Here is a 27694-nt window from a genome sequence, read left to right as displayed (position 1 = left end):
TACCTAGTCTTTCAACACTCACTAACTTTCTCTCCAGCACCTTCCACCATCTACACAGGTTAGACTTAATGTGCCCAGGAAATGATGGGATGCTTGGTATGGTGGCAACAGCTCAGAGAGTGACTTGAGAGCAAGTCACTTGGTGTCGTGCTTCTCTCTGTGAAGTACTGGGGGCCACACTTCCTCGAGGACTCACTGGATCCTGGTTCCTACAAAACTCCTGTTTACATGCAGCATCTCAAACACTCCCTGACCCCCATCACCACCAACGGCACAACACCCTCAGACAGAATGGGGCACAAGTCACTTGCTTGTTTGTGGGACCAGCAGCCAGGACATACACTGTAAAAAAAAAAAAAAAGTCCTATTTATCCTATTTGCTTTCCAGTCAGTTCCAGGAACTGACCTGACCAATATCGACCAGTCTGCTGTTATGGTCTTCCAACACTATCACCCTGTGGGCAGGAGGCATTACGGGACTGTGGAGCTGGGCCCACCTGGGTGACTTCTCTGTGAGTATGCCCTGTACCCAAAATGAAGGTGGGCTATCTATCTGTCTGTCTGTCTGACTGACTGTCTACCTACCTATCTACCTACCTACCCTACCTACCATCAGCTTTAGAGGGAGAGACAGGGACAATGAGTCCTGCCTCTAAATCTTGAAACTACAGGTTTTCAGGCACCATATCTGGAAAATTCAGCCGTAGGGAATCTTGATATATGAGCTGCCAATAATCCTGGCAAACCAACACAAAAACAGCTGGAAGCTAAGTGACACCTTTACCAGGAACTCAGTTATGGCAACAAGCCCATGCACAGAAGCCCAGGTCTGGAGCTGAGCCCTGTCAATTCTAAGCTGCAGTTTCCCTGTGTACACAGCTGGGTTAGAAGTCTCTGTGACTCGAGGGTCTCAGGAGCATTAGTTTAAAGGACAGACAGCAAACTGTCCCAGCATCGGAAGAGGACTGTGGCTTTGGCATTTCCATGGCTTCCAGGTGTTTGAGTCGCAGGTGGGAAGCAGCAGTAACACAACCATCGCTTACCCGGGATGCCACGCCCATCGATGCTCGCTCTCCCCCACGCATTTGTAAACACCTCCATCTGCAGGCCAGTGATGCAATGTGCCCGATGTACCCAGAACTTAAACAAACACTTAGAAACAAGAAGGTTAGAACTCAGCCACGGGCTTCTGCTTTTTCTCCGAGAATCTGCCTGGGGACAGAGTTAAGTGCACTAGATCTCCAGTACACCCAGCCTAGGTAGAAATGGGACAAAGTCTCCTGTAGTGTTTTTCTTACTTGCTGGTACTTTGCAAGTTAGACTTCATAAATCACAAGAGAGGAGTGACATTGCCACATGGATTTTGCAAACGGAGGCCCTGTGTTGCAGAGATAGTATCACACACTGTGTAACAGCAGAGCCCCCAGTTCAAGCCCAGACCAGCCTGGCTACAGTTCAGTCTTCCTTGGAAACCACATCCTTCTGCGAGTCACCTTGGGATGTGGGGTAGCAGGGTCAGGAAGGTGCCGAGATCAATGGTCACGAGTGGCTCCCTCAAATTTTCTGCCCTTACTTTCTTTACCAGGGCAGACCAATTACTCAACATCATTATTCAACCATCATTCCACGTCTTCCTCTGGTCTTTCCATCTAAGGAAAGTCCCAAGCATAACACACTGTTGTTAAGCTCCGTACATGGAGCTGGTGCTGGAGGGAGGACCTGACCCTAGGAGATGCCAGCCTTACTTTAGCCAGCAAGTTGCTCTCACCTTTTGCAAACATGTGGCGCCTGTAATCTGGTTGAGCACCCGGGGGCCGTGTTCCATCTGCCTCTCCCCTCCTTTCGCTCCAGCAGGTGACACTGAGCCAAAGGCCACCATATGAGCAAAATGCACAGAATGTGTTGATCATGGTGTGGATGCTTTCAGGACAAACTAGGAACAAAGATCAGCGTGTAGCCGCTGTGTCATTAAAAGGTAGAAGGGCTGGTTTGAAGGAATGCAGGAAGGTCTCAGGGTCCAGAAGACTCCAGGCTGAAGAAGGGTAGGGGCAGTATGTCCTCTGCAGGACTGTGGGGGTGAGGGACACCTGTGAGGGAAAAGAAGGAAGTGGAGCAAAGTGGGGTGAGCCTTGCTTTGTTCACCCTGTAGGCTCTGCCCCTCCACCGCTGCCCTCACCTTGCCCTTCTTGCTCCTACCTCTCCATGAACCCTGTCAAGGTGACCAACGGCTATTCTGACACATCTCATAACTTAAATTAGAACATAAGACACTTGGCACTTGCATGAAGGGGGTTGCCTCTGCACAAAGGAGCAGGGGTTTAAACAGAAGTTCTTTGCCTTGCACTTCTGGAAACTGGAAGTCTAACATTACCATCAAGGTGATAGTTGTGCCCTTCAGAGACTGTGCAGGAGAACCTATTCCAGGCCCCTCCCTGACCCCTGATTGCTATAACCTTCAGAATTGTGTGGTTTGCACTGGGGTCTCATCTCTGCCTGCATCTTCCCCAGGATCCTCCCGGGATACTTCTCAGAAATCCAAGTCCCTTCTTTTAATGACACTAGTCATGCAGGGTTAAGGCCCCACTTAAATGACCCCATCTTACGTACTTATATCTGTAATGTCTTCATTTATAAGCAAAGCAGCATTATGAGGTTTTAGGTGCTGGGAGCTAGGCAAATGAATTTGTACAGGCAAAACTCAATTAGTAATAGATGTTTTCCAAGCCCCTGCATCCTTACACACAGGTGTTTCTGTCTCTGCACACAGTGTAGGTGGCACCCCTGCATCCTTACACATGGGTGTTTCTGTCTTGGCACAGAGTAGGTGGTTTTCATGGAGTGGAGCTGTGGAAATGGAGCCCATCCCTCCTTCAGCTCTTCTTCCAGGAACCATCAGTCCTCTTCCTTCTGAGGCTGCCCTCATCCCCTCATCGCTGTGGGCTTGATTGCTGATCCAAGCTAATGTAAACCTCAGGTGCATGGCCTCTCCCTGGATGTCACCTCCACCATGCCCTAAACCAGTGACTCTCAGCCTATGGGCTGCAACCACAGGCTTGGTGGGGGCTCACACATCCGATATCCTGCATACCAAACATTTACATTACAATTCATAGCAGCAGCACTATTACAGCTATGAAGTAGCAATGAAATAATGTTACAGTTGGGGGTCACCACAACATGAAGAACTGCATGAAAGGGCCACAGCATTGGGAAGGTTGAGAACCACTACCCTAAACTCTGAAACTCTTGGGGTTGTGTTAATTTCTTTAACCCACAAGATACTCAGTGTCTGGCACACCTTTAGATATTATATATAATTGCAAAAACAACTGGATCCAGAAGAATGCAAAAAATAAATAAATAAAAATAAGATGGAAGGAAAGAGGGAGAGAAGAAAAAAGGAATGAAAGATGGAGCAAGAGAAGAGAATGAACAGGGGAAAAGAGGGAGAGGGGAACAGGAGAGAATGGGGGAAAGGAAGAGACAGGGGGGATGAAGGAGAGACAGGGGGGAGGAAGGAGGGAGGGAGGGAAGGAAGAGGAAGAGAGGAGGAGGGCGTAGGAAAGGAAGAGAGAGAAGGAAGGAGGGAAGGAGGGAGTGGAGGAGGGAGGGAAGGAAGGAGGGAGGAACAGAAGGAAATATGGGAGGAGAAGGGAGGAGAGGAAGGAGGGAGGGAGGAGTAGAAGGAGGGGAGGGAGGAGGGAGGGAGGGAGGGAAGGAAGGAAGGAGGAAGGCTGGACTGAAGGATCTATTTTTCCAGCTGGAATCCCAGTTGCACACACATACACCCCTCCCCTTCCCTTGTTCTCTGCAGTAAGGGATTAGGTACAGATGGTGGCTTTAATGTAAGATCAGGGGGCAATGGTGTCATCTACCAAGAAGACCAATGTGTTACTCATCTTTTCAGATGATGGGGCCAGTGTGGCTGTGGCTGTGGCTGCTGGTAGCCGAGGTCCTGCTTCCTGTCCGTTGTCAGCCATTTTCTGCCCATGGAGATAAGAGTCTGGGGGCACCTCAACCAGCCAGCCACCAGTCCCTGGAGCCAGCACCCGCCTATCACAAGGTCACACCCACCATTACGAATTTTGCTTTGCGTCTATACAAGCAACTAGCAGAGGAAGTAGCAGGGAACATCCTCTTCTCCCCCGTGAGCCTCTCCAGCAGCCTGGCTCTGCTGTCTCTTGGAGCACATGCTGACACCCAGACTCAAATTCTGGAGAGCCTGGGCTTCAACCTCACAGAGACCCCAGCAGCTGACGTCCACCAGGGTTTCCAGAGCCTCCTGCACACTCTTGACCTCCCCAGCCCCAAACTGGAACTGAAACTGGGACATTCCCTGTTCCTAGACAGACAGCTGAAGCCTCACCAACGCTTTCTGGACAGTGCCAAGGAACTGTATGGAGCTCTGGCCTTTTCTGCCAACTTCACAGAAGCAGCTGCCACAGGGCAGCAGATCAATGACCTAGTGAGGAAGCAGACCTATGGGCAGGTGGTGGGCTGTCTCCCGGAGTTCAGCCATGACACTCTCATGGTTCTCTTGAACTACATCTTCTTCAAAGGTGAGTCTTCTCAGACAGAAATATGGCCCTCTCTGTAAGTAAAGGGCCTGCCAGGTGTGGATAAGACAGTTCCTTAAGCTTGTGGAGCTCATATCTCCTGTGGAAGTAGCAAAAGAGAAAAGACAGTTCAGAGGGACGGTGTAGATATGGATCACAAAAGTCTCAGCAGAGACCCTGGCCTGGGTGTAAGAGTCGACTTTCCAGAAAGTGTGTATCTATTCAGTGTGGAGGCACATCCCTCCACTCCTAGAGGCCGAGGTAGGAATATTTATTACAAGTTGATATCAGCCTGGATTGCATAGAGAGATTGTGACTCGAATGAATGAATGAATGAATGAATGAATGAATGAGAGAGGGGGTGGGGAGGCTAAGGAGATGGCTTCTCTTGCCTCAGCTTCCTGAGGGCTGACTTTGCAGGTGTGGGCCACCATGCCAGCTTGAAGCTCTTTGCAGACACTAAAGCATCTGGTCAGAGAGGGTGGACCTCACATTCCCACATAACCTGAGCTGTGCCGTCCGAATCAGGCTGCCAGTCCCAGCTTTATGGCTCTAGAAATCAGACTGCTTCAATCAACTCATGCCTACCACCTTACTAAGAATTACATGCTTCTTATTCATTCCTGATGACTTAAGTGACAGTGCTTTAGGGGCTCAGTAGTTATGACCACTGGTTGCTCTTCCAGAGGGCCTGGATTCAATTTGTGACAACTGTGTATAACTCCCTATCCAAGGGATATGGTGCCCTCTTCTGGCCCCCTTGGGTACTGCACATACATGGTACGTAGACTTACAAAATAAAAATAAAATTTTCTTTAAAATAATAAAAATTATACCTTGTGGGAAGGCAGAAGCACCCTGTGTGTGTTTTGTAGATAAATTCTCTCAGTTCAGCATAACCATAGGTCACTTGGCCCAGGGAATTGCTCTCGTGCCTCCTAGCTTTGGGCCCTGATATTTAAGACACTCCAGATGATGTCATCTTTCTGCATGACCTTGTGGATGTCTCCCCGAGTTGCTCTCTTGCCTATGTGCTCATGGTTCCGTGGCTTTTTTTTTTTTTACCCTCAGCCAAGTGGAAGCATCCCTTTGATCGCTACCAGACCCGGAAGCAGGAGAGCTTCTCCCTGGACCAGAGGACGCCGCTCCGAATTCCCATGATGCGACAGAAGGAAATGCACAGGTTCCTGTATGACCAGGAGGCGTCATGCACTGTCCTCCAGATCGAGTACAGTGGCACCGCCTTGCTGCTGCTGGTCCTCCCTGACCCTGGGAAGATGAAGCAGGTAGAGGCTGCCCTCCAGCCAGAGACGCTGAGAAGGTGGGGCCAGCGGTTCCTGCCCAGGTAGGTGCCCCAAGGTGCTGCCTGGTCTTGCTTAAGAGCTGGGGCAAGTCTGTTCAGCTTTAGCCCCAAGCACCCATCTCCTGGATTTGCGCACTATCTCACCCTTGACTTCACAGATGTCTTCTTGTCTTTGGGCTGCAGATTTCCTCAACCCTTAAAACAAAGATATGCTACCTACTTCGTGGGGGTGTGGGGCACGAGGAGAGCCAGTATCTGAGTACTTAAACTAGTATTAAAATATAAGTGCTTTCTAGGTTGTCTTTTCATCCCTTCTTAGGGTCTTTTCCTCTTACTTCCTTCTTTTTCATAATAATTTAGTATCATGAGGTAGCTAAGTCTGCTAATAATAATAATAAATAATAATAATAATACAAGAACAATTACTAAAGATGACCAAGTCTCCTGGAATCTGGAGGAAGGAGCTGATGCAGAGGCTATAGTTGGGTACTGCTTACTGGCTTGCTTCCCATGGCTTTCTCAGCATCTTTTCTTATAGAACTCCAGACCACCAGGCCAGGGATGGTACCACCCACTGTGAGCTGGCTGTGATAAATGTAGTATGAACTGAATGGTCTACAAGTGGGCTATTCCCAAGAGTGTTGGTTATTAAGGGAGCCCTGACAATTAGCAAATAAATAAAGGGAAAACATAGTAGCCTCAGTGAGATGAGGTAGATTTACTCTGAGTTAAAAGAAATTTCTGCATTCATCCAAGGGGACATGAGAGTCTGATGGTGAGAACGGAGAGGCAGGCCTTAGGTTCAGACGCCACAGCCCTCTCTCTGGGTCAGCGGTTCTCAACCTTCCTAATGCTATGGCCTTTTAATACAGTTCCTCATGTTGTGGTGACCCCCAAACATAGAATTATTTTTGTTGCTACTTCATGACTGTAATTTTGCTACTGCTATGAATTAAAATGTAAATATTTTCAGAGATAGAGGTTTATCAATGGGATGGTGCACAGGTTAAGAATCTCTTCTCTAGGTGCTTGCAGCAACACCAGGGGGTGGGCATCTCCCTGGGGCATCTGTCTGCCTTTTTCTAAGAAAGGCTCAGGCAGGTGGAGCAGGGTGATGGTGGCTTGCACTGGGACGGTGTCGATGAATGGCTATAAGGTACAGTTGGGAAACTGAGCCCGAAGCACCTGCAGATGACTCAGATGTGGGGGTGGGATAAACAAACAGTATTTACTCAACCTGATACCCCGTGCTTCTAATTAGTGGCGCCTTGCGAAACTCTGGCTAGTGCCTGGCACCTCGAAAGCTCTCCACAAACACAGGGAAGATAACACAGACAGCTTTGTCTGCCAGGAAACTTCTCAGATCCAGCCATGAGTCACATGAGGTCTATGTGGAGGGAGGTTTGGGTGGGTGTAGGTAGTGGGATATTCTACCACAGCAAACCGTGTCACAGGAAGACTAATCATCCCACAGGCTGGGATACCCTGCTCTCGCTCACAGCCCAGGCGGTCAGCAGCCAGGGCCCAGGCAAGCCCTTTTCTCTGGTTCTCTGTCTAGTCTGTTGGATTTGCACCTGCCAAGGTTTTCGATTTCCGCAACCTACAACCTGGACGAGATCCTGCCCCTCATTGGTCTCGGCAACCTGTTCGACATGGGAGCTGACCTATCAGGAATTATGGGGCAACTCAACAAAACTGTCTCCAGGGTAAGGTGGGGGACGTGAACTTGGGGACGAGGGATATTTTTCTTCCAACATGAAGTACATTAAAAAAAAACAAACAAACAAAAAAAAAAAACAAGATCCCCAGTCCTTTCCCTAGACTGACTTTTCAACACAGTCTTTACAGATTTTATTCATGAGCAACTCCATTTCCATCCCCCCTTCCCTAGATCTGCACTAGGGAGGCAGGGATGTAGGGTTCTGTAGAATGCTTGAGGTTATTCACAGAGCCTGAATTATGCCAGGTGAGGGGTAGCAGTCTTTTATTCCAAATAATTCCCCTTTGGGCATCGGGAGCTCTATCTGTCTTTATTATAGTTATAGAAAGTGATAGAGTGGCAAGGAGAGGTGGCCCAGCGGTTAAGAGCACTAACTGCTCTTCCAGAGGTCCTGAGTTCAAATCCCAGCAACCACATGGTGGCTCACAACCATCTGAATGAGGTCTGATGCCCTCTTCTGGGGTATCTGAAGACAGCTACAGTGTACTTACATATAATAAATAAATAAACCTTTGGGCCCGAGCAAGCAGGGCCGGAGAGAAAAGAAAAAGTGTCTGAAGACAGCTACAGTGTACTTACATATAATAAATAAATAAACCTTTGGGCCCGAGCAAGCAGGGCCGGAGAGAAAAGAAAAAGTGTCTGAAGACAGCTACAGTGTACTTACATATAATAAATGAATCTTAAAAAGAAAAGTAATAGAGCATAGACAGGTGGTGTAGCTGTCAGCGTTGCTATGGTAACAAACCTCCCCCCTACATCCCAGTACATTAGCACAACAGAGGCTTATTGTGAGAATCCCTTCCCAGAGGAGATGGAAATAATGTCACCTATTCTCCAGTAGGTCCTACAACAAACCAAAGTAAAATGTCATGTGGGGAGCCACTGAGCCTTTTAGGCAAGGATGAAGGGTTACTGGCAGGAGAATAGGTGACCCCAAGTCAGCTTACATGAAAAAAATCTTCACTCAGCTTAGATAAGAGCCCTTCTTCTGTCAACCTCGACCCACGTGTAAATAGAGCAGAATTGTGTACAGATGGCTGAGAGGACCTGCTGGAATCTCAGATGAGGAGCTGGACGGCTCTCTTCCTCCCTCCATCTGTGACGGAGTGTCAACACTCAGCCATCCCAATTCTGACAGGCACGTGTAGGCAGGAACAAATGGTCTGATAAAGGTGGTAGCAGCTTTGCTCGGAGGACTGAGCTCTACGAGGCCTATCTCTTGCAGACAGTGCATTCACAAAGCAGCCTGCTGTGTAACACTGGCTACAGATCTGTTCCTTGTGCGTTCTTCCAGGAGGGAAAAGAAAGGGAAAATCCTTCTCTCAGAGGAGAAGAGGGAGACAGGAGAAATATACAGTGGCTTGTAACCTTTCCATCCCCCACAGGCCTACAGTGGCTCACAGCCACTGCCTAAGAGCAGGTCCCCTGTTCAGTCAATGGTTAGAGGCTGTGTTCCCTCTTGATGCAAGACAGCACAAGCCTCATGGGATGGACAAGCATTTGTAATCCTCTAACGGGAACTATAGTCTTCCCCAGGAAAGTGGTCCAGGCTCTTCCTAGAGCCTAGCTTGCCTCTTTTTCTTAGGTCAGAGATGTCCCTTGTCAATAGTCTTTGTTAGGGCCTTACAAGGAATGGACTCTGTCTTGTATTTAGCTCTTAACCCTCCAACAGAGAGCTAAATGCACACCCAAGGAAACAGGGATGTAGACTTGTGTCTGAGCGTGTGTGTATATAAGGTATGCCCGTATGTGCATGGGAGGGTGTATGTGTATGTGTGTGTGCATGTGAGCCTGTGTGGTGGACAAGAAGAAAATGATAGACTTCAAAGAATGTTCTGCAGTGACCTTGCCTGCCTTGGCTATCTTTCACAGACCTTTTCGGAGGTAAAATAACTCAAGACTATTTTCCCCACTTCTTTTAAAGTCACAGAGTCCTTTCTTGCAAAGAAGTTGTGAAATGAGACCTTTAATATTCTATGCTTAGGGCAATGTGGGGCTCAATTCTACCTAGCACATTAGGGCCTGCTTTCGGCCACAAGCCATTTTGAAGATGAGAAGCCAGAGAGAATTAAGAAAGAGTAAGTGAAGTTCCCTGTGGACCTATATGCCAGGAAATGCTCTGCGAGGTGGCTGCTGGGTTTGAGTCTGCATGGCACTTAGCTCCTCAGTGGGGCTGAGGCCACCAGGTGTCCGGGTACTCAGCTGTGGGAGGTGACATATATAAGTTGGGGTTGTTTCGTAGGCAGGGTGGACCCAAGGGGCCCTGAGACATTGTCCAAGGCTTGGGGAAGGTGACCTCTGCCCTCAGAACCATGAATGAGTGCTGACTCTGTCCTCTTCTCTCCCAGGTGTCACACAAGGCCATAGTGGACATGAACGAGAAGGGAACTGAGGCCGCAGCTGCCTCTGGCCTCCTGTCCCAGCCCCCAGCCTTGAACATGACATCAGCCCCACAGGCCCACTTTAACAGGCCTTTCCTGCTTCTGCTCTGGGAGGTGACCACCCAGAGTCTGCTCTTCTTGGGGAAAATGGTCAACCCAGCTGCTGGGTAATTGTGGTGGGGAAACCACAGGAAGGCTAGCCCAACCTGCACGGCAGGACCCCTGTGCTGCAGTTCTAATAAATCTGAATTTGGCTGTGCAAAGTCCCTTGAGCCATGCTCGCAGGAGGGCAATGTCCAGGGCAGCTTCACAACCCTGCCACCTGCGTTGCAGATGTCTGCTAAATAGCCTTAGGGTGAGGGATATGGGAAAACGCACCAAGGACACAAGGGAATGAGCAAGCCAGGTGACATCCTCCTGCCGTGTTACCTTGAGGTGAGGGGAGGCTGGATCTGGGGCTGACGGGGGCTTCAAACCACGTGCTGTGAAGCAAAGGGGTGTGAGAAGGGACAAATTTCACCATCCATCTAAAGCATGAGAGGCAGAATTGAAGAGGCAGACAAGGAGCCTCAGAGGCAAGGGGTGTCCCAAGGGTGAATAAGGCCAGGAGGATGGAGGTGGGATAAATGTGGGGGTGTACTCACTCAATACATACATACATACATATATACATACATACACGTACATACTTATGCATATGTGTACCTTTAAAATCTAGGCCTCGAGAGTAAGGGAGACAGCATCTGCCCTTTAGTCTAGCTAGTTCTCTCCATACAACCATTTATTCCAGTTCCATGTGGGTTTTTTTTTCTGCAAACATCATGATTTCGTTTTTCTCTACAGCTGTACATAGAACTCCATTGAGATATACTCCACACGTCTTTCGTCCATCCATTTGTCGATGGGCAGATGCGGGAGGAGCAGATAGCTCCGCTTCCCAGATACTGCGTGTAGAATAGTGATAAACCCAGAGGCTTGGCACTGACATTTTAGTCTATGGCTCTGCACCCCTCAGACAAATATCCTAACCCCAAGTTCTCAATCCAGCTCTGCACAGCCAGAGTGGATATCAATAAAAGGCTCAGTTACTGAATGTTAGATGATATCTGGGCTGGAAGGGAGGTGCCTTGATTTCGTGTTATCTAAGATTAGATTAGTGGGCAATATTGCTGGTTCACTTCATATTTGAGGGGAAAGGTGTTTCTCATAGTAATTGAAATTCAGTCAGATAAGAAGAATTCCCAACTACCTTTAGTACACACCTTTCATGTAGAGAGAGGCACTGGAAGACATCAATCCCACACCTATTTGCCTATCAGCAAAGGCTCACACTGCCCCCTGCAGGCTATAGGGGTCATTGACACATGCCAGAATGACTGGCTGGTACTCTGCCCCCTAGGTTAGTTGAACAGAGGAGTCCTTGTAAGAGGGTAGAGTTACCAATATGACACAGATTGTCTTGGTAAATCTGAAATTCAGCCATGTCAAATAACTTTTTTATGTAATTATTCCCTGTGACATACTTGGGCCATATTTATACCCAAAACATTTATTCTTCTTGGGCGCTATTCAAATTAGTAAGTTGCCTTGAGTTTGTATGGAGGCATAGAGAAGCCCACGTGATCAACACTCTTTAGTGCATCAGAATGAAAGTTACACAGGGCTGAAGGGCAGGCTGGCCCCCTCATCGGGACAGAAAAGCAAGTCGATAGCTCTAGTGCAGAAGTTAGGGCGTTTCCTAGACTGCCCACTCTGAGAAATAAACACGCAGAAAGCTGAGAAACACTTTACAGCCTCGGCAGAGAGCATCATGAACACTTGGGTTTTCTCGTCGGTAAATTATATTTTCCTTCCCGGCTTCCGAAGTTGGATGAGACTCTTTTCATGAAAAGGCAGACAGTTCCAGTGAAGTTCACAGCAGGGTAGAAAGGGGCTCTGAAGCCACCACCCAGGCTGGAGAGTCTCCGAGGAGCTCTGTGGGCAGTTGGAGGTGGTTGGATTGAGTTTGACCAGGTCAATCTTTCAGGAATAATGACGTTTGGGCATTTCAGATCTTGTCCTGATGTTTGTACGGAATGATTATCAATGTGGTCAGTCACCCAATCAGGGCAAAACCCCAAGCTGTGCAGTCGATATTCAGCATGCTGCGTCCCAGGTTTACTCATGTCCACTGCTCCTGCCTTGCCAAAAGCAACTTCTACAGCAGTGGGATTCATGGTGAGGTAGTTAGCGCACCCACATGTATCTGAACCCCGACATGTCCTTCAGGGTCTTCCCAGGGACAAACTCCCCTGGACCCTGGTGAGGATGAAATCTGGACTCTGCCTTAAAACAGAGTCTACAGTGAAGGAGGAGAAGAGGAGGGGGCTTTCATGACAGAGGAGGGTTCATGGCCCTAGAAAAACAAGGCACAAAGAGACACGGGTATCACCCTGATGGTGAGAGGCGAAGACAGAAAAGAAGACATGAGCTCATGGAAGGCCTCCCTTGCAGCAACGATCACATGTGCCACTCCATGCATAATTCCATTTTATTTCTTGGTGTTATGATGATTTTTTCTAGATCTTTCCTTCATTGACATAAGTTCATGTGCATAGTGTTGAATTTCATATAGAAGTAACTTTAAGCACATCAAGTATGCTGACCATGGGAATGGGTGGGTAGGGAAGTGGGGGGCGCTATGGGGGACTTTTGGAAATGTAATTGAGGAAAATATGTAATAAAAATATTAAAAATATTAAAAAAAAAGTCTAAAAAAAAAAAAAAAAGTATGCTGACCATACTCACCCCCGACCCTTTCTCTCTGGTCTTTCTCCACCTATTCCATCACTAGTCTCTTCTCTCTCTAAGCTCCTTCTGCTGTTGTTACATAGTTTTTTTATCTAAGCTGAAGGAAGAAGGCCAAGAAGAGGTTGTGTTAGTGATTCCAGTGGAGGGGGTGGCCTTAAAGAAAGACTGTGCAGTCCAAACCTGGACATATCCCAGACTGCTGGATACAGGGAAGTTGGGAAGAGCAAAGAGAAAGAATTATATATATATATATATATATATATATATATATATATATATATAATTAAAGAGAAAGAATTGTATATAATTAATTAATATAAACAATAACACACATATATATGTGTGTATGTATATTATATATATATGATAAAATGAATCTATACAAATTTAGGGCTCATAAATATATATTTGTCTTTCTGAGTCTGGTTTTTATTTCCACTTAAAATATTAATCTCCAGTTGCACCAGTTTTCCAGCAAACGACATAATTCACTGTTCTTTAGAGCGGAATAAAAAACTCCATTCTGGGAGCTAGAGAAAGCACCCAAGGAGCTGAAGGGGTCTGCAACCCTATAGGTGGAACAACAATAGGAACTAACCAGTACCCCCAGAGCTCGTGTCTCTAGCTACATATGTACCAGAAGATGGTCTAGTCTGCCATCAGTGGGATGAGAGGCCCCTTGGTCTTGCAAACTTTATATGCCCCAGTACAGGGGAATGCCAGGGCCAAGAAGTGGGAGTGAGTGGGTAGGGGAGTGGGGGGTAGGGTATAGAGGACTTTTGGGATAGCATTTGAAATGTAAATGAAGAAAATATCTAATGAAAATTTTTTTAGAAAAAAACCTCCATTCTGTGTGTGCAGTGCAATGTCAGTTATCCATTGACAGGCACCTGGGCCAAGCCTATTGCTTAGCTATTGTAAGTAGCACAGTAGATAAACTATGGTATGTTGACACAGAGCTTTCCTAGAGCATTTTCTGTTTCAGTGTTTTGAGGACCCTCTATAGCGATGATGTCCACAGTGTCGGGACCAATTTACAGTCCCTCTAGTACTGTCTGGGGGTCCTCTTCCCCCACACACCCACCAGCATTTGATGTTGTTTGCTTTCTTAATGACTCCCATTCTGACTGGGTACTCCAGGCTTTGTTCCTCTTTGTGATCCCCAGTGCTGTAACCACCCCACAGCACTCACCACAGGCAACTTCATATGTAGTTGTGACCTGAGGTGTGTGATTGGCTAGTTTAAGTCACTGTTGTTTTGATAGAGTTTAACCAAACCGTTTGCAGCATTGCTGGTCACTGTCTCTGTATTCGCCAACATTTGACTCTATGAAAACTGCTTCTGGATGGCAGTGACTCATAGTCACAATGGCTCCTCTGCAGAAGCGCCCCACAGCTGGAAGAGAAACAGAAATTGTGCATAAATAGCCTTCAGACTTCAAAGTCGCCCACCATTCAGGATTCCTTCTCTGGCTTGTTGTATTGTTGTCTTCCATTATGAACTTGTGGGTTTCAGAGCGCCTGTGTAGGCTTTGTCTTATTAAAAAGACTGTCTCTGCTCCACACAATGCAATTCTCATCTGCTGAACTCTGAGAGCACTGTGTGCTTCCATAGCACTTACTGCAGCGATGTGTGTGTGTGTGTGTGTGCTGCGATTGTTGGCTTTTCATATCTGAGTCTCTGAGCTCCTTCTGGGCAAGGAAGACATCCACATCACTAATTTCTGTCACTCGGGGTGACTACAAGGGAAGGAAATGCTTTAAGGTGTGATTGATGAGTTGCAAAGCCATTACAGCTGTGGGTAACAGGGGTCAGGCATGTTTTCCCCTTGCATAGAGAAGTTCCTAGCAGGCTGTGCATGTGATGTGAGCTTGTCCTGGCTGTGGTACATATCTAGAGTATTGCTGTTGCAGTAGCAATCAGGGACTAGGCATAGACATGCAGTGGAAGGAGAAGAAAGCAAGGAGGCAGGAAGCTGAAGAAGAAAAGTCCAGGAGACATTGTGGTAATGATTCCTAAGGAGGGATGATCTTAAAGAGAGACTGCGCAGTCCAAACCTGGACTGATCTCAGCATGATGGATACAGGGAAGTTGGGGAGAGCCAAGAGGAAGAATGAAGATGCCCGTGGCTGACTCACTCACAAGTTTCACCAAGCAGCAGATTTTTTAACTGCAGAGACCAAGAGTGTAGGATGAGAACATTCTCTGAAAAGCACTGAAGCCTGTATCACCTCTGGAAGAACACTAAGGGTTCCATCAAGCTGCCCCCAACACTGGAGAGGAAAGCCTGCCGAGAGCCTCTGGCTTCACAGGACTGATGCTGGAGTGTGCGCTCTAGCAGCAGGATCTAACAGGTTCCTGCCAGGATGCTGATGGAGGCCGAGGCTTCACAGTCAAGGGTCTCATCAGGAAAACTCGAATCTGACAGATCCGGAAGATGTTTCATCGGTTCCTGCTGTCGGGTGAGTATTTATACCCAGCCAGCAAAGCCAAAAGATCTTAGCATGGTGGCATCAGGAGGTGGGGCTTTGAGAAGTACCATGATCAGGAGGGTGGAGCTCAGAGGATAAACCTGGTGCCCATACAATAAGAGACACAAGAATTTGCTCACTTCAACTGCCCTCACTGTGTTGAGGATGCCAGGGTGGGGCCCATCTAGTACCAGATCTGTAAGCACCTTTGTCACTAATTAGTTGGCTGGGGTCATTTGGCCCTGCCCGAGAGATACACATCATGGGTAAGCAGCCTTTATTTCCTCCCAGCCTTTCCTGGCAACAGTCGCTAAGCAGAGGCAGCAGACAGTGGCGCCCTCTAGTGTTACAGTCTGTGCTGGCCTTGGGGATCAACGCCCTCAGCTCCAGGCAGAAGGCATGTTTCAGTGCTCAATCTTGGGTGTAAGATGTTTGCCTGGGATATCTCTGCCGCTCTCTGGATTTCTTCTGGTGACTGGGACGTGCTGAGTCTCTTTAGTCTTTATCCCCCTCTTCAGTGTTGGTTGGCTCACTCCTGTCATCTCTAGTTCGGCAATAAAGGAGAATCACCTGGCATACTCATAAGTGAGTCCAAGCAGCCTCATCCTGTTTGGAGCAGTCAGAGCCTTGGCTCTTACAAGAAATCACAATCGCTAGAAGTCATGTTCTGATCCAGTCAAAACCCTAACTCTGAGTGCCAGTCATCATCATTAGGGAGTTGATGTTAGGACGAATGGTGATCTTACCTAACCTATTACCAGTCACAGAAATCCCAGTGTGGGTGGCACAAGCTCTCTGACCAAGTCAGAAATGGTTACAAGGAGAGAGAGAGAGAGAGAGAGAGAGAGAGAGAGAGAGAGAGAGAGCGCACTGGCTAGAGCTACATCTTCACAGGTCAGGGAGATCAGCTTCCTTTAGTATTTGCAGAGCCATCTCAAGGACTGTGCAGAATGCTCAGGAATGCCAGTATATTTGCAGGGTTGTCTAGTTAGCTGTGAAACTGCCGATCCTTTGCTCAGGGCAGCCAGGGTGACAAGGAACAACTCAACAGCTGCCAATTAGGAAACCAGGTTGCCTCATTCCAAACATGGCATGCCTGCTTGTGTCCGTCCGGGAAAACGGACATCAAAAGCTTTGCTGACAGAGAACTTGTCATTAACACTGAGAGTGGTTTTCACAGATTTTAACAGTGCCCAGTGCCCTGGGGAGAGGTGGTCCACTCACCCACTCACTGCCCAGCCCCGGAACTCTGGCTCAAACATCCATTAAGGCAGCCTGCCTCTGTTCTGTCGGGATTTGAAAACCAGTGCCTCTGTGTGACTGGGTTTCCTAAAGCACAGAGACCACTCTTAATTCTAGGCCCAAACCCAGCTCCAGCAGATTTGGTGACCTATGAGGGCCCATGCCACACAGTGGGTACCTTCTTTGTGTGATCTCATCATGTGAGAGGCAAGGAAGCCACCTTGGTCCTCTTTTGCACAGGCCATGAGGATTCCAGCCTTGTGGCTGGTCACCTCTCAATACCATGTCACTGGGAATGAGGGATTAGTGCGATACTGAGATCATACTGAGAAACAGCATAGATGGATTAAGACATCCCTCCTAGCCTATTCTCTGCACAAAGACACAGGTTCTCTTATAAACAGACAGACAATATACCTGGCAGAAGATCACTTAGCTTATGATTCACAAAGAATGCTAACCCTCATTCGACCTTGAACTAAGCAGGGCATCCATTTATTCTACAGTGACTCATTAAAAGCACAGCTTTGTGCCAAACACTTGTTTCCTATGAGGCAAAAGGCAAAACCTGCCACATTTTCAAAGAAATCTGTCCCTGGAAAATGGAACCTTGCCACTAGGTGGATTTAATGATGGAATCAGAACTGCATTAGCCCTAAGCACTCTGAATGGGTGGGAGAGGAGGTCTGAGACGGGTCGAAGATCTTCCTTGAATGCTGGGGTGCAGCCTTGACACAGCACAGGATCAGGGTTCTCAACTGGAAGCAGGGATATGTGGAAGGTGCGTAAGAAAATACACAAACAACTTCTCGGGTACAAGCTGACATGCAAGTTTTCAAGGCTTGAATCTCTCTCTCTCTCTCTGTGTGTGTGTGTGTGTGTGTGTGTGTGTGTGTGTCTTTTATTGTTACTCTAAAAGCAGGTAGAAATGTATAATCATTACCAGATCAAATTCAAAAGAATGACCACATCTCACAAAGAATTAAGAATTACAATTGTTACCCAAAGTTTCAAGTTTCCCCCCATGCCCAGGCCTGTGGCCATAATAATAACAATTGCAAACTTATCATTACTTAAACTTTAACTTCTGACTTATTCTACTTCAGAGCTCAGAGCTCCGATGTCAGCAACTTGCATTTCCCTGTGAGGGTTAATGATGAATGGCACTGGCAAAGCTGCCAGGCAGTGGCCAGAGAGAGTCAGGTTAACCCTTCACTCGGCAGTCCCGCTAGCTTCCTGCTTCTGCACGTTGCACACAGTGACTCTCCCAAGAGTCCCAGGGTTTTGACTTAGTTTTACTAACATAGAATTTTATGCATTCTATACTTTCTTATCCATACACATCCAAAGGAGACCAGGAAACACTCTCAAATGTGCAAAACTCATTTCATGACTTCAATAGCTGTTTCCCTTCTGAACTAAAGTATCCCGTGTTCCTGTTCCCTTATTCCATTTTCACTTTATCCCAGGATTATGACTCTCGCACGAATGCTTTTTCATAACTCCAGTAAATTCCTTCACTTTCTGGTAATGGACCCTATCTGACTCTAACAGTACGTGACTCTGTTTCATTTTCTAGTATTTCTAAACATGATCTCTTCGAACTTTCTTTGCAAGTCAAACATTAATCCGACACTACCATTGTGCAGTTATTACATTGTTTCCAAGATGAGAACGCACTGGTCATTAGGAATGTGCTGTGCTGTGCCCCTGTCTCAAGTTTTGATTGTTTAAGAATCATTACATCAAGAAATATCTAGTTTCACAGAATTCACCAGAGCAGAAGGAGAAGGAAATAGGAAAGTCAGATATAATAGAATAATTATGCACACCAAGGCCAACTGAAAAGCAGTCACGCACAAATGAAATCTATACAGCCGTTGTCCATGGCTAGGGTTAGGAGAAATGGGAACAACTGTTTTTTGTTGTTGTTGTTGTTGTTTCTTTTTTTACAAATGAGCTACCCAAGGGTTTCTGAGATGCCTTGATCCAGGCCTGCTTCAGAGAGTTCCTTTCTTCTGATGGCAGGTTCCCTGAGAAAAGTGTCCCCCACTTCTTAGGGTCCCAGGCATCATCCATGTCATGGTATGCTGGGGCACTTGAAGCCCTAAGTTATATTTCCATACCATCCACAGATGATACTGCTCCTGGGACAGTCCACAACAACAATCCCAGCTTCTAAATGTGTGGTGGCCTCTTGTCCATACCTCCTTGTGATGGCTCTCACAAGGCACAGATTATAGATGTCAATTTGACCATGTTGGTGGACAAGATCTCTGGCCATTCCACATTCTTCTTGAGTTATTGCATACTTCATGTTTGACACATTCATACATGTAAACCATGTATTTTAATCATATTCAGTCTCTATTTCTTTCTTTTTTATTTTTAAAATTTTTTACATTTATTATTTTATCTTATTTTACTAGATATTTTCTTTATTTACATTTCAAATGTTATCCCCTTTCCTGGTTTCCCCTCCGAAAACTGCCTATCCTCTCCCCCATCCCCCTGCTCACCCACTTCTTGGTCCTGATATTTCCCTACACTGGGACATTGAGTCTTCACAAGACCAAGGGCCTCTCCTCCCATTGATGACCAACAAAGCCATCCTCTGCTACATATGCAGCTGGAACTATCGGTCCCTCCATGTGTACTCTTTGGTTGGTGGTCTAGTCCCTGGGAGCTCTGGGGTTACTGGTTGGTTAATATAGAACACACATGATATGCACTCACTCGGAATACCCAAGATACAATTCACAGACCACATGAAGCTCAAGAAGAAGGAAGACCAAAGTGTGGATACATCGCTCCTTCTTAGAAAGGGGAACAAAATGTCCATAGGAGGAGATACAGAGACAAAGTGTGGAGCAGAGACTGAAGGAAAGGCCATCCAGAGACTCCCCCACCTGGGGATCCATCCCATAGACAACCACCAAACCCAGACCCTATTGTGGATGCCAACAAGAGCTTGCTGACAGGAGCCTGATATAGCTGTCTCCTGAGAGGCTCCACCAGTGCCTGACAAATACAGAGATGGATGCTCTCAGCCAACCATTGGACTGAGCACAGGGTCCCCAATGGAGGAGTTAGAGAAAGGACCCAAGGAGCTGAAGGGTTTTCAGCCCCATTGGAAGAACAACAATATTCCTTTCCTCCCAATATACCCCTTCCTGCTTTCATACTTTTTCTTGTATGCCCCACTGGGTTTACCTAGAGCTTTTCACATGAATGAGCGTGCTTGGGTGTGGAGCTAGTTACTGGGATGTTAGCAACTAAACAATAGCTACATCCCTGAAGAAAAATGCTTCCCCTCCCCCAACAGCCATCAATTGCCAAAATCTCCTTGCTAGGGGTGGGGCCCCACGTACCCCACCCCATTTATGATGGGATATTAACAGCTGAATCTGATACAGCTCAGCACAGCATTTCCAGAGAACTCAGTTTTGATTGCCAGCACATGGTGACTCGCAAACATTTGTAACTCCAGTTCCAGGGACTCTGACGCCCTCTTATAGCCTCCTATGGCATCATGCACACACACATAGAACACACGGCATACATGCAGGCAAAACACATACTTGAGGAAGAAACATACCACCACCACTACCACCACCACCACCACCACCACCACCACCACCACCACCACCACCCACACTTGCTGGCTGAGTTTTGGTCAAAGACAAGAGAGAAAGACAGCTTTGGTCTTTGACCAGGTGCTTTGATGGGGGCTGACTAATGTAAAGTGATAACTACTGCCTGGGCAGGGCCAGAAGCCCAGGGGCAGCCCAGCATTCACTAATGAAAAGACAGCTTGTCAAATAAATAGCAACCTCTAATTAATGGCCAGGTTACTTGTTTGAACCAACCAGGAAGCAACCAGGAAAACTGGAGTTTGAAAACCAATCTCAAAATAAATTCTGAGGTCAAAAGCAGAAACCAGGTGTATGTGTTTTCAGGGGTGTGGTGGTGGTGGGGTTAAGTTGGGAGGGGGGAGGGAGGGCAGATCTTCAGTCTCAGTAGCACATGATCTACTACATAACCAGATCCGGATCAGAGAGTAGGCCTCCTCAGGTGAGAGGACATGAATCCAGGTGGCCTGCAAGGGGTGTGGTTCACACAGAAGGATGGGACTTGAGAGAGATCCTCCTGAGGGACCAGAGTTCAATGGCGGGGGAACTGGGATGCATGCGTGACCTTTGCCAGGCATTCCCTTTGGCTTGTAGAAATCCAGATGGCTTGGTCCTTACTCAGCCAGGCTCTGCGACCCATTGCTTCCTATTCCCACGGCTCTCCACTTAGGGACGCTTGTTCCTGTTGGTGCAGATGCAGAGACCCACAGAGGATGCCAGCAACTCTAACTAAGTGGAGCACAAACCTGGCCTTCTTGCTGAAGGTGACGCCAGTATTAGTGCTGTCAGCTTCACAGGCTCCAGACTCATCTGGCAGAGCAGCCTTGGAGCTTGAGTCTATGAGGAAGGTTCTAGAGTAAGTAGGTTCTAAACTAAGCAGGTAGAAAGACTTACCTTAAGCATGGGCGCTATTGCCATGTTTCAAATTGGCTGTTTTGGTTTGTTTGCTTGATATTTGGGAGAATTTTATTTTATTTTATTTTATTTTATGGGTATTTACCTATGAGTATGTTTGTGAACCTGAGACATATATGCAAGTGCATGTGCTTGCAGAGGTCAGAGAAGGGTGTCAGATCCTTTGGATCTGGAGTAACAGATGGTTACAAACAGCCATGTGGACTTTGGAAATTCAACTGGGGACCTCTAGAAGAGCAGGCAGTGTTTTTAACCATGAGCCATCTCCCCAAGCCCATCAACCTGTTTCCATGAGTGGAAGGCTGCCCAAGGCGAGGTAACTCAATAGAATAAAAGGTTTCTTGAGTTCCTAATTCTGGAGGTCCAAGGTCCTTTTGACAGACAGCATCAGAATAGCAGTAATACAAGTAAAGGGAGAGATCACATTGCTAAGAAGAAACCCAGGGAGGCTATAGAGTTGCCAGCTTGTTCACCTCTACAGATCTCACTCAGGTCTACCAGAAGAACCTTAATTCTGACCATGAGCAGGCCCCTGTGACCTAAACACCTCTCATTAGGCCCTTCCTCATAAGGATTTCACTGGTTCAACAATGACACTCTTAAGACTCAAGACTCATGAGCCAGAGATCTCTCAATAACCCTTGAGAGGGGTGAGGGTGGCAGCATCATAGTGATGGAGAGATGTCATCATGTTCTGCATTAATCCCCAGGTGAGACCACTAAGATGTCCAATTGGGACTGAACCAGGAAAGAGGGGGCAAAGAAGGACTGATATTTTATCTTGAACAACTGAAGGACCAAGCTGCAGTTACACAGATCACTAGTGTACAGTCTCTCAGGTCCAGATTCTGTCATCACTGCACCCCCTGAGAAAACAGATCTGATACCTTCACATAATCTTTCCTTTGCCCTCTGGCTTGATCCCAAACTCTGCCACCGGAGACCCCAGGAGACACTGTAGGGGCTTTATTTTCTCAAACTCAGTGTGCTTCCTAACGACAGACTCCTGATGGTCACCCAGCCTCTGCCTGCAGATATACTGATGGCTGCCGCAGTAGGCCCAGCCGGCTATGCACAGTGGGCATCTGTACCCGATGTCCAGCTGGCTCCCATAGCCGCCCACTTGATCCTAATCTAGGAACACTTAGAACAGAAACACTTATACTTGATTTCCTCTAGAACATAAAAATGCCTCTGTTAGGGCTGGAGGGATGACTCTACAGTTCAGAATGCTTGCTCAAGGCTTCTAATGGTGAGACTGGAGCAACAACCCAGCCACAAAACCTTTGAACTATAACCTGCCCTGCCTGTTGGGAAGTGCTGAGACAATGGTGGCTCAGGGCTTGTGGGCGTGGCCAACCAATGACCCGTCTACTTAAGGCCCATCATGCCATGAGAAGGAAGCCATCCCTACACTGCCAGGATAGCTAGGAACCAGAAGCTGGATAGATCTAGGATAAAACAAACACCAATGGCAAAAACATCAATGAAATGATTCCTAATGATATTCTCCTATGCTCATAGATCAGTGCCTAGCCCAATTGTCATCCAGGCCTCCTCCAGCAGTTGATGGAAGCAGATTCAGAGACCCATATCCAGCCAGGAGCGCTCAGGGCACCCTGATGAAGAAGAAGAGGACTGTAGAAACCAGAGGGGTCAAAGACACCAGGAGAACACGGCCCTGGTGTCTTTGATCAAATTGGATGCCTCTGGTCTCTGTGGGCACCTTCATTCACATGTACACACACCCAGAGATGCATAATTAAAAATAAAATAAAAAGTGTCACTGTTCTGTCATGTCCCCCGAGATGTGATCATTATAGACAGCAAACTTGTCTCTTCCCTTTACACGAAAACCACTGATAAAACTGTTTTATGAGGCCGTGACCTGACCCCTTGGCGCATGAGTCCTGTATCATCTCTATGGTTTCAACTGGGTTGTTCAGGGCCAGTTCAGTAGCAACCTACAGAGATAGGCTTTCCAGCCATTCCCTACTGTACAGGAACTTTACCCTGTGTCTTCTCGTGTTCCAGACAGTGGATCTTTATCCTTTTGAAACTGCATACCTGATATGGGTGCTATAAAAATACCTTGGGGTGGTGTGGAGGAACACAAGACAAGACCCACTAGTTCTTGCTTGAGTCACCATCTGATAAACCCAGCGCCTCCGCAATGGCTCAAGAATCACCTAGCACAGCCATGGGACAGACATTGCGTAAGGTTTAAAGCAGTCAGACAATCAAACTGAATGGATCGTTGACTCATAGAACTGAGTTTAGAGACATCACCATTTTCTCATGTCAGGGCTACAGTAATAATAGCAATAATAACAAATGGGCTGAATTTTAAAACAGGGGCATGGACTTGACTCAACTTTTCATCCTAATTTGAAGATACGATAGTGAATAAGAGAAAAACACGAGGGGAGACAGAGGTGGGTCTTGGTGGTGGTCACGGCCAACACAGCCAGCCCTATGTGGAGGTGGGGTGGATCCTGGAGACTGACAAGAACAGTTTCTTAGATGCCCACAGTGGGTGGAAGATAAAGTCTCCCTGAATTCAGGGTCTGCTATCACTAAGGATGGCCTTGTGGGGTGGCGATTGGGGCACAGGCATGGCATCCACTCCTAGGTAAGCTTGTCACACTCTCTGCTACCTCACCCGTGCAGAAGACTCAGTTTGTACTAGGTTTTCTTTTAAGTTTAAAGAGTCCATACGGCACTTGCGATCCAAAAGTGACATTTTGACTTTATTCTACCCAACAAAATGTCCTAATATTTAACCACGTTTTTTTCCTTAACTACAAGAATCTCCCTGTAGTTTCTAGGGAGAGCTCTTCCCTGCCTCAGGGCCTCTATAGATGATGTCACCCCCCCCCCCACGGCATGATTTCCCTTCCAGTGTGAACCTTGGCTCACTCCCTCAGGAGTCATTTCCCTAATCATCCTGCCTGAACTGGTCTCCCACACACTTTCAGACTTTCTACCTCTGCCTTTTCTCAGTTTCCCCCATCGCAGGACGTAAGCCTTGTGTTATCTGCTTACTACCTCTGAAGACTTACTTCTCTACTGCTTACTGGCACACTTTGCAACACACCTCCTTCTCGGGTTGCCTGTAACTCCCATACTCTCACAAGCAGCTCTTTCTAGCCTCTGCCCCTTCCCCTCCGATGTTCCCAGAACTTCCCTGCAGGCGCACACTGTGGTCATGCTTCCATTTTGACCCAAGAATCATCAACCAACAGGCACCTCTCTCCTTCTATCACAAGGGCACAACCCAGCCCTAATGAAGCCCTCTCCGTGTCCTCTGTGAGCCCAACCCATACCCACAGGAAATGGACACCAAACAACAGGACTCTTATGATTGGTCCCACTCTAACTTCATAATTACTGAAATCCCTTAAGCATCCTCCCCAGTTCTGGGCCGTCCATCCTCAGTTCTCTAATCTGTTCCTTTTTTTAGTTTTCTAAGTAACTATTTCTTATATCTTCTGTTTCCTACGCCAAAGCTATCTCCTCCCCCCCCCCCCACTCCTGCCTATTCTTACTCTCAGCCTATGTTGTTATTTCTTGCTACACTGTAACCAGACGGGAACTTCTAAAAGCTCCCTCTCAGTCCTTTTCTACATCCCGACACGGAAGCTTTGGACTCTTCCCTCTCTCTCTGCAGAGGATGAAACATCTCTGCCCCCAAACACCGACAGCAATGACTCTTGACCACACAGAGACAGCTGTGACAAGTCCCCTCTCCCACTCCCAAACCCACCACAACTTCCTTCTCTACCTGAACATTTTTTTCTCTGTTAACAAATACTTTTTCCCTGAAGGGACAGGTATCAGGTGCCGTGGGATGCACAGAGGTGTATAAACACATTATCAATTTCCCAGCACACAGAAAGGTGGATCCACCTGACCTGCAGGAACCTTCAAGAATTTGTATCTAAAAATAGTGAGGCTGGCACTGGCTCAGTAGTCAAAAGCACTGGTTGCTCTTCCAGAGGACCCGAGTCAGTCCTCAGCACCCACGTAGTGACTCACAGCTGTCTGTAACTCTGATACCGGGGGATTCAAAGCCCTCTTCCGACTTCCATGGGTACCAGGCACACAAGCAGTGCACAGACTTATTTGCCATCAAAACATCCAAATACATAAAAACCAAATTAGAAGCTGTGAGTCTTCATTCTGTATGTAGCCTAAGACTTGGCTTCTAATCTTACAACACCACAGGAAATCAACTCCTAATGTTGACCTGCTTAAAAAAAAAAAAAAAAAAAACCCAGCAAAATGAAAACCTTAATTGGGCAAATAAAGAGGTGCATTATTTTAGCTAAATGGCATTTTTAGGACCAGGGGTATTCTGTGGCTCTATAATGAGGTGGCTTTAGCAAAATCCCCGTATCCTTCTGTCTTCAACCTGGTAGATGAAGTTCTATTCAGTCACAACATCATGCTTTTAGGGGCTTCATCATAAAACATCTTGTGCAAACTGGCAGTGGGGGTGGGAGGACACCTGAGAAACACCTGTCCTTCCAGACATCACGGATGAGATGTCTGCTCTTTATAGCTTCACATCATAGCACAATACCCCCAAGTAGAGCATTGTGAGGTAAAAAGGCCAAAGACTCACTCAGGGCCTCCAGCACTTCAGTCCAGATTGGGCAGACAGGGTCTCTTCTGAATGACTCCAGACAAAATATAGACCCACCATCAGCTTGGCTGGGAGATATTGCTTCCCATGAGCCTCAAAGCAAAGGAAAACCAGACACTGGTAAGTGTAACATGTCTCCTACACCCAACTCAGCCGTTCTTTCTTCTAGAAGTTTCCACTCAGCCTGACATCTAGCATCCAGAGTACCATAGTACAGAGACACTGATGCTCTGGTATGAATGCCAATAATTCCTTCGATGAGGTCACTTTGTCATCTCTGCAGTTGACAAACCAGACAGTCATTTAAGGTGATCTTGTCCCCTGAACATTGCTCAAGTTTGTGTGTTTCTCTGTCTGTGAGGATGCCAAGTTCATTGCTGGTTGGGTCCAGGAACCAGGCATTGCTTTGTTGGTGGTTGCTAGGCTTGCTGACATCCGGATCAGACACTGGGAGTTTATCAGCTTATCACTGCTCTTTTCCTGCAGCACACTTGTCCCTTTTGCCTCAGCTGAGGTCCTGGCTGTTTTCCCCAGCCTCAGAGGCAGAGTGGTATGACTTACAAATTATTTAAGTACCAGCTGCTAAGTTCACGAGCATGGTATGTGTGTGAGTGAGTGTTTGTGTGTGTATGTGTGTGTGTGTGTACGTATGTGTGTACATCTATGTGCATGTGTGTCTGTGTCTGTGCCTGTGGCTGTGTTTGTGTATCATCTGTGTGTGTGTGTGTGTGTGTGTGAGAGAGAGAGAGAGAGAGAGAGAGAGAGAGAGAGAGAGAGAGAGAGGAGAGTGTGTGTATATGTGTGTGTGTTTGTGTGTTTGTGTCTGTCTGTGTTTGCATCTGTCTATGTGCGTGTGTCTATGTGTCTGTGCCTTTGTATGCATCTGTGGTGTGTCACTGTGTGTGTCTGTGTGTCTCTCTGTGTGCATGTGCATTGGTCTATGTGCATGTGTGTCTGCCTGCGTGTGTGTCTATCTGTCTGTCTGTGTCTGTGTGTCTGTGTGTGCATGTGCATCTGCTTACGTGCATGTGTGTGAGTGCATGTGTGTGTGTTATTACTCATCTCAGAGATTCCACATTCAGAGATCACTTACTGAAGAAATGACTTCTGCTGCTCCCATCAGCAGGCAAACATCTCCTTCCTGGGGAGTCTGGAAGCCAGATTGCCACACCACAGATGCTAAGCATGTGACATTGACTGTAATGTCGCCATGTCTCCCAGCAGTCCATTGCAGGACAGTGCTCACCCATGGCACAAGAGGAAATAGAGATGCCGAACACTCTTGGAAGCTGAATTGCCAAGGTGCTACTCTTGGCAGCCATGGAGAAAAGTGTCAGGCAAGTCGTAGGTGAGAGTCCCACTTCCTGCCCCAACAGCTGACAAACGCTGAAGATGAAGGCTGCCCTTATACTGAGAGCCTCGCTGAAGCCAAGGTTAGCAGAAGAGCGAAAAGTTGCAGCAACATGTGGAGACTATCAGTCTATGGAGATTAAGGCTTTGCAATCCCAGGGCTCAGAGGGACCCAGCCCTATAGAGTCCCATGGACTCCTGGGCATGTGTGTGCACTACACACCCTAGTACAGGAAGATGTGCAAGCAACGTCTTTGATGCTTCATACATGAGTGGCAGTGCTGGGATTATCACTACTCCGCAGCAACTTTTCTCATTCCGGTAACAGAATAGCTGAAAACAGTGGCTTAAGGCCAGAAGGGTTCATTTTGACCGTAAAAGTCCAGAGCCCCAGCACATAGCATGGTGCAGACAACAGTCAGGATGGGTCTTTTGACCTATACTAAGACAATTTGGAAACTTCACAGACATGCTCAGAGCTTCAACTACAAGATGATTCTATGACCCATCAAACTGACAGTCAACGACAACCATCATAATCTAGAGTCATGGTTTGAAAAAGCACATCAGGATACTGTTTCAGAACTGTCCTAAGAGAGGGAGGTTTGCAATCCTCAAAGAGACAAGTCACAAAATCCATAGTGTCCTGCCCCAGGTGTCCTGCCCCAGGTGTCATGCCCCA

The 27694-nt window shown here is 47.2% G+C and overlaps 1 protein-coding gene and 1 long non-coding RNA gene across 2 annotated transcripts in view; both read left to right on the top strand.

Annotated features, from left to right (window-relative positions):
- Positions 1-440: 440 nt before the first annotated feature.
- On the top strand, positions 441-10226 carry Serpina11 (serpin family A member 11). The gene is made up of 5 exons (XM_021179399.2): positions 441-512; positions 3908-4559; positions 5628-5901; positions 7418-7565; positions 9931-10226. Exons 2-5 carry the CDS (start codon positions 3908-3910, stop codon positions 10132-10134), a joined length of 1278 nt encoding a protein of 425 aa, XP_021035058.1. The 5' UTR covers positions 441-512; the 3' UTR covers positions 10135-10226.
- A 15436-nt stretch (positions 10227-25662) lies between these two features.
- LOC110307407 overlaps positions 25663-27694 on the top strand; it is a 4579-nt gene continuing 2547 nt past the window's right edge. Inside the window, exon 1 of the long non-coding RNA XR_003838412.1 lies at positions 25663-25782. This is a non-coding gene — a long non-coding RNA (uncharacterized LOC110307407). The remainder of the gene's footprint in view (positions 25783-27694) is intronic.

This window comes from Mus caroli, chromosome 12, assembly GCF_900094665.2.
Source record: "Mus caroli chromosome 12, CAROLI_EIJ_v1.1, whole genome shotgun sequence".
Taxonomy (NCBI): domain Eukaryota; kingdom Metazoa; phylum Chordata; class Mammalia; order Rodentia; family Muridae; genus Mus; species Mus caroli.
The sequence above is the reverse complement of the archived record's forward strand: the minus strand, read 5'-3'. Positions and strand labels throughout refer to the sequence as shown.

Bases quoted from the DNA above. Each gene is read 5' to 3' on its own strand.
- Serpina11 (XM_021179399.2), top strand. From the start codon at position 3,908: ATGATGGGGCCAGTGTGGCTGTGGCTGTGGCTGCTGGTAGCCGAGGTC. The intron at 5,902-7,417 runs GTAGGTGCCCCA...TTCTCTGTCTAG, and splicing joins GGCCAGCGGTTCCTGCCCAG to TCTGTTGGATTTGCACCTGC. The intron at 7,566-9,930 runs GTAAGGTGGGGG...CTTCTCTCCCAG, and splicing joins TCAACAAAACTGTCTCCAGG to GTGTCACACAAGGCCATAGT.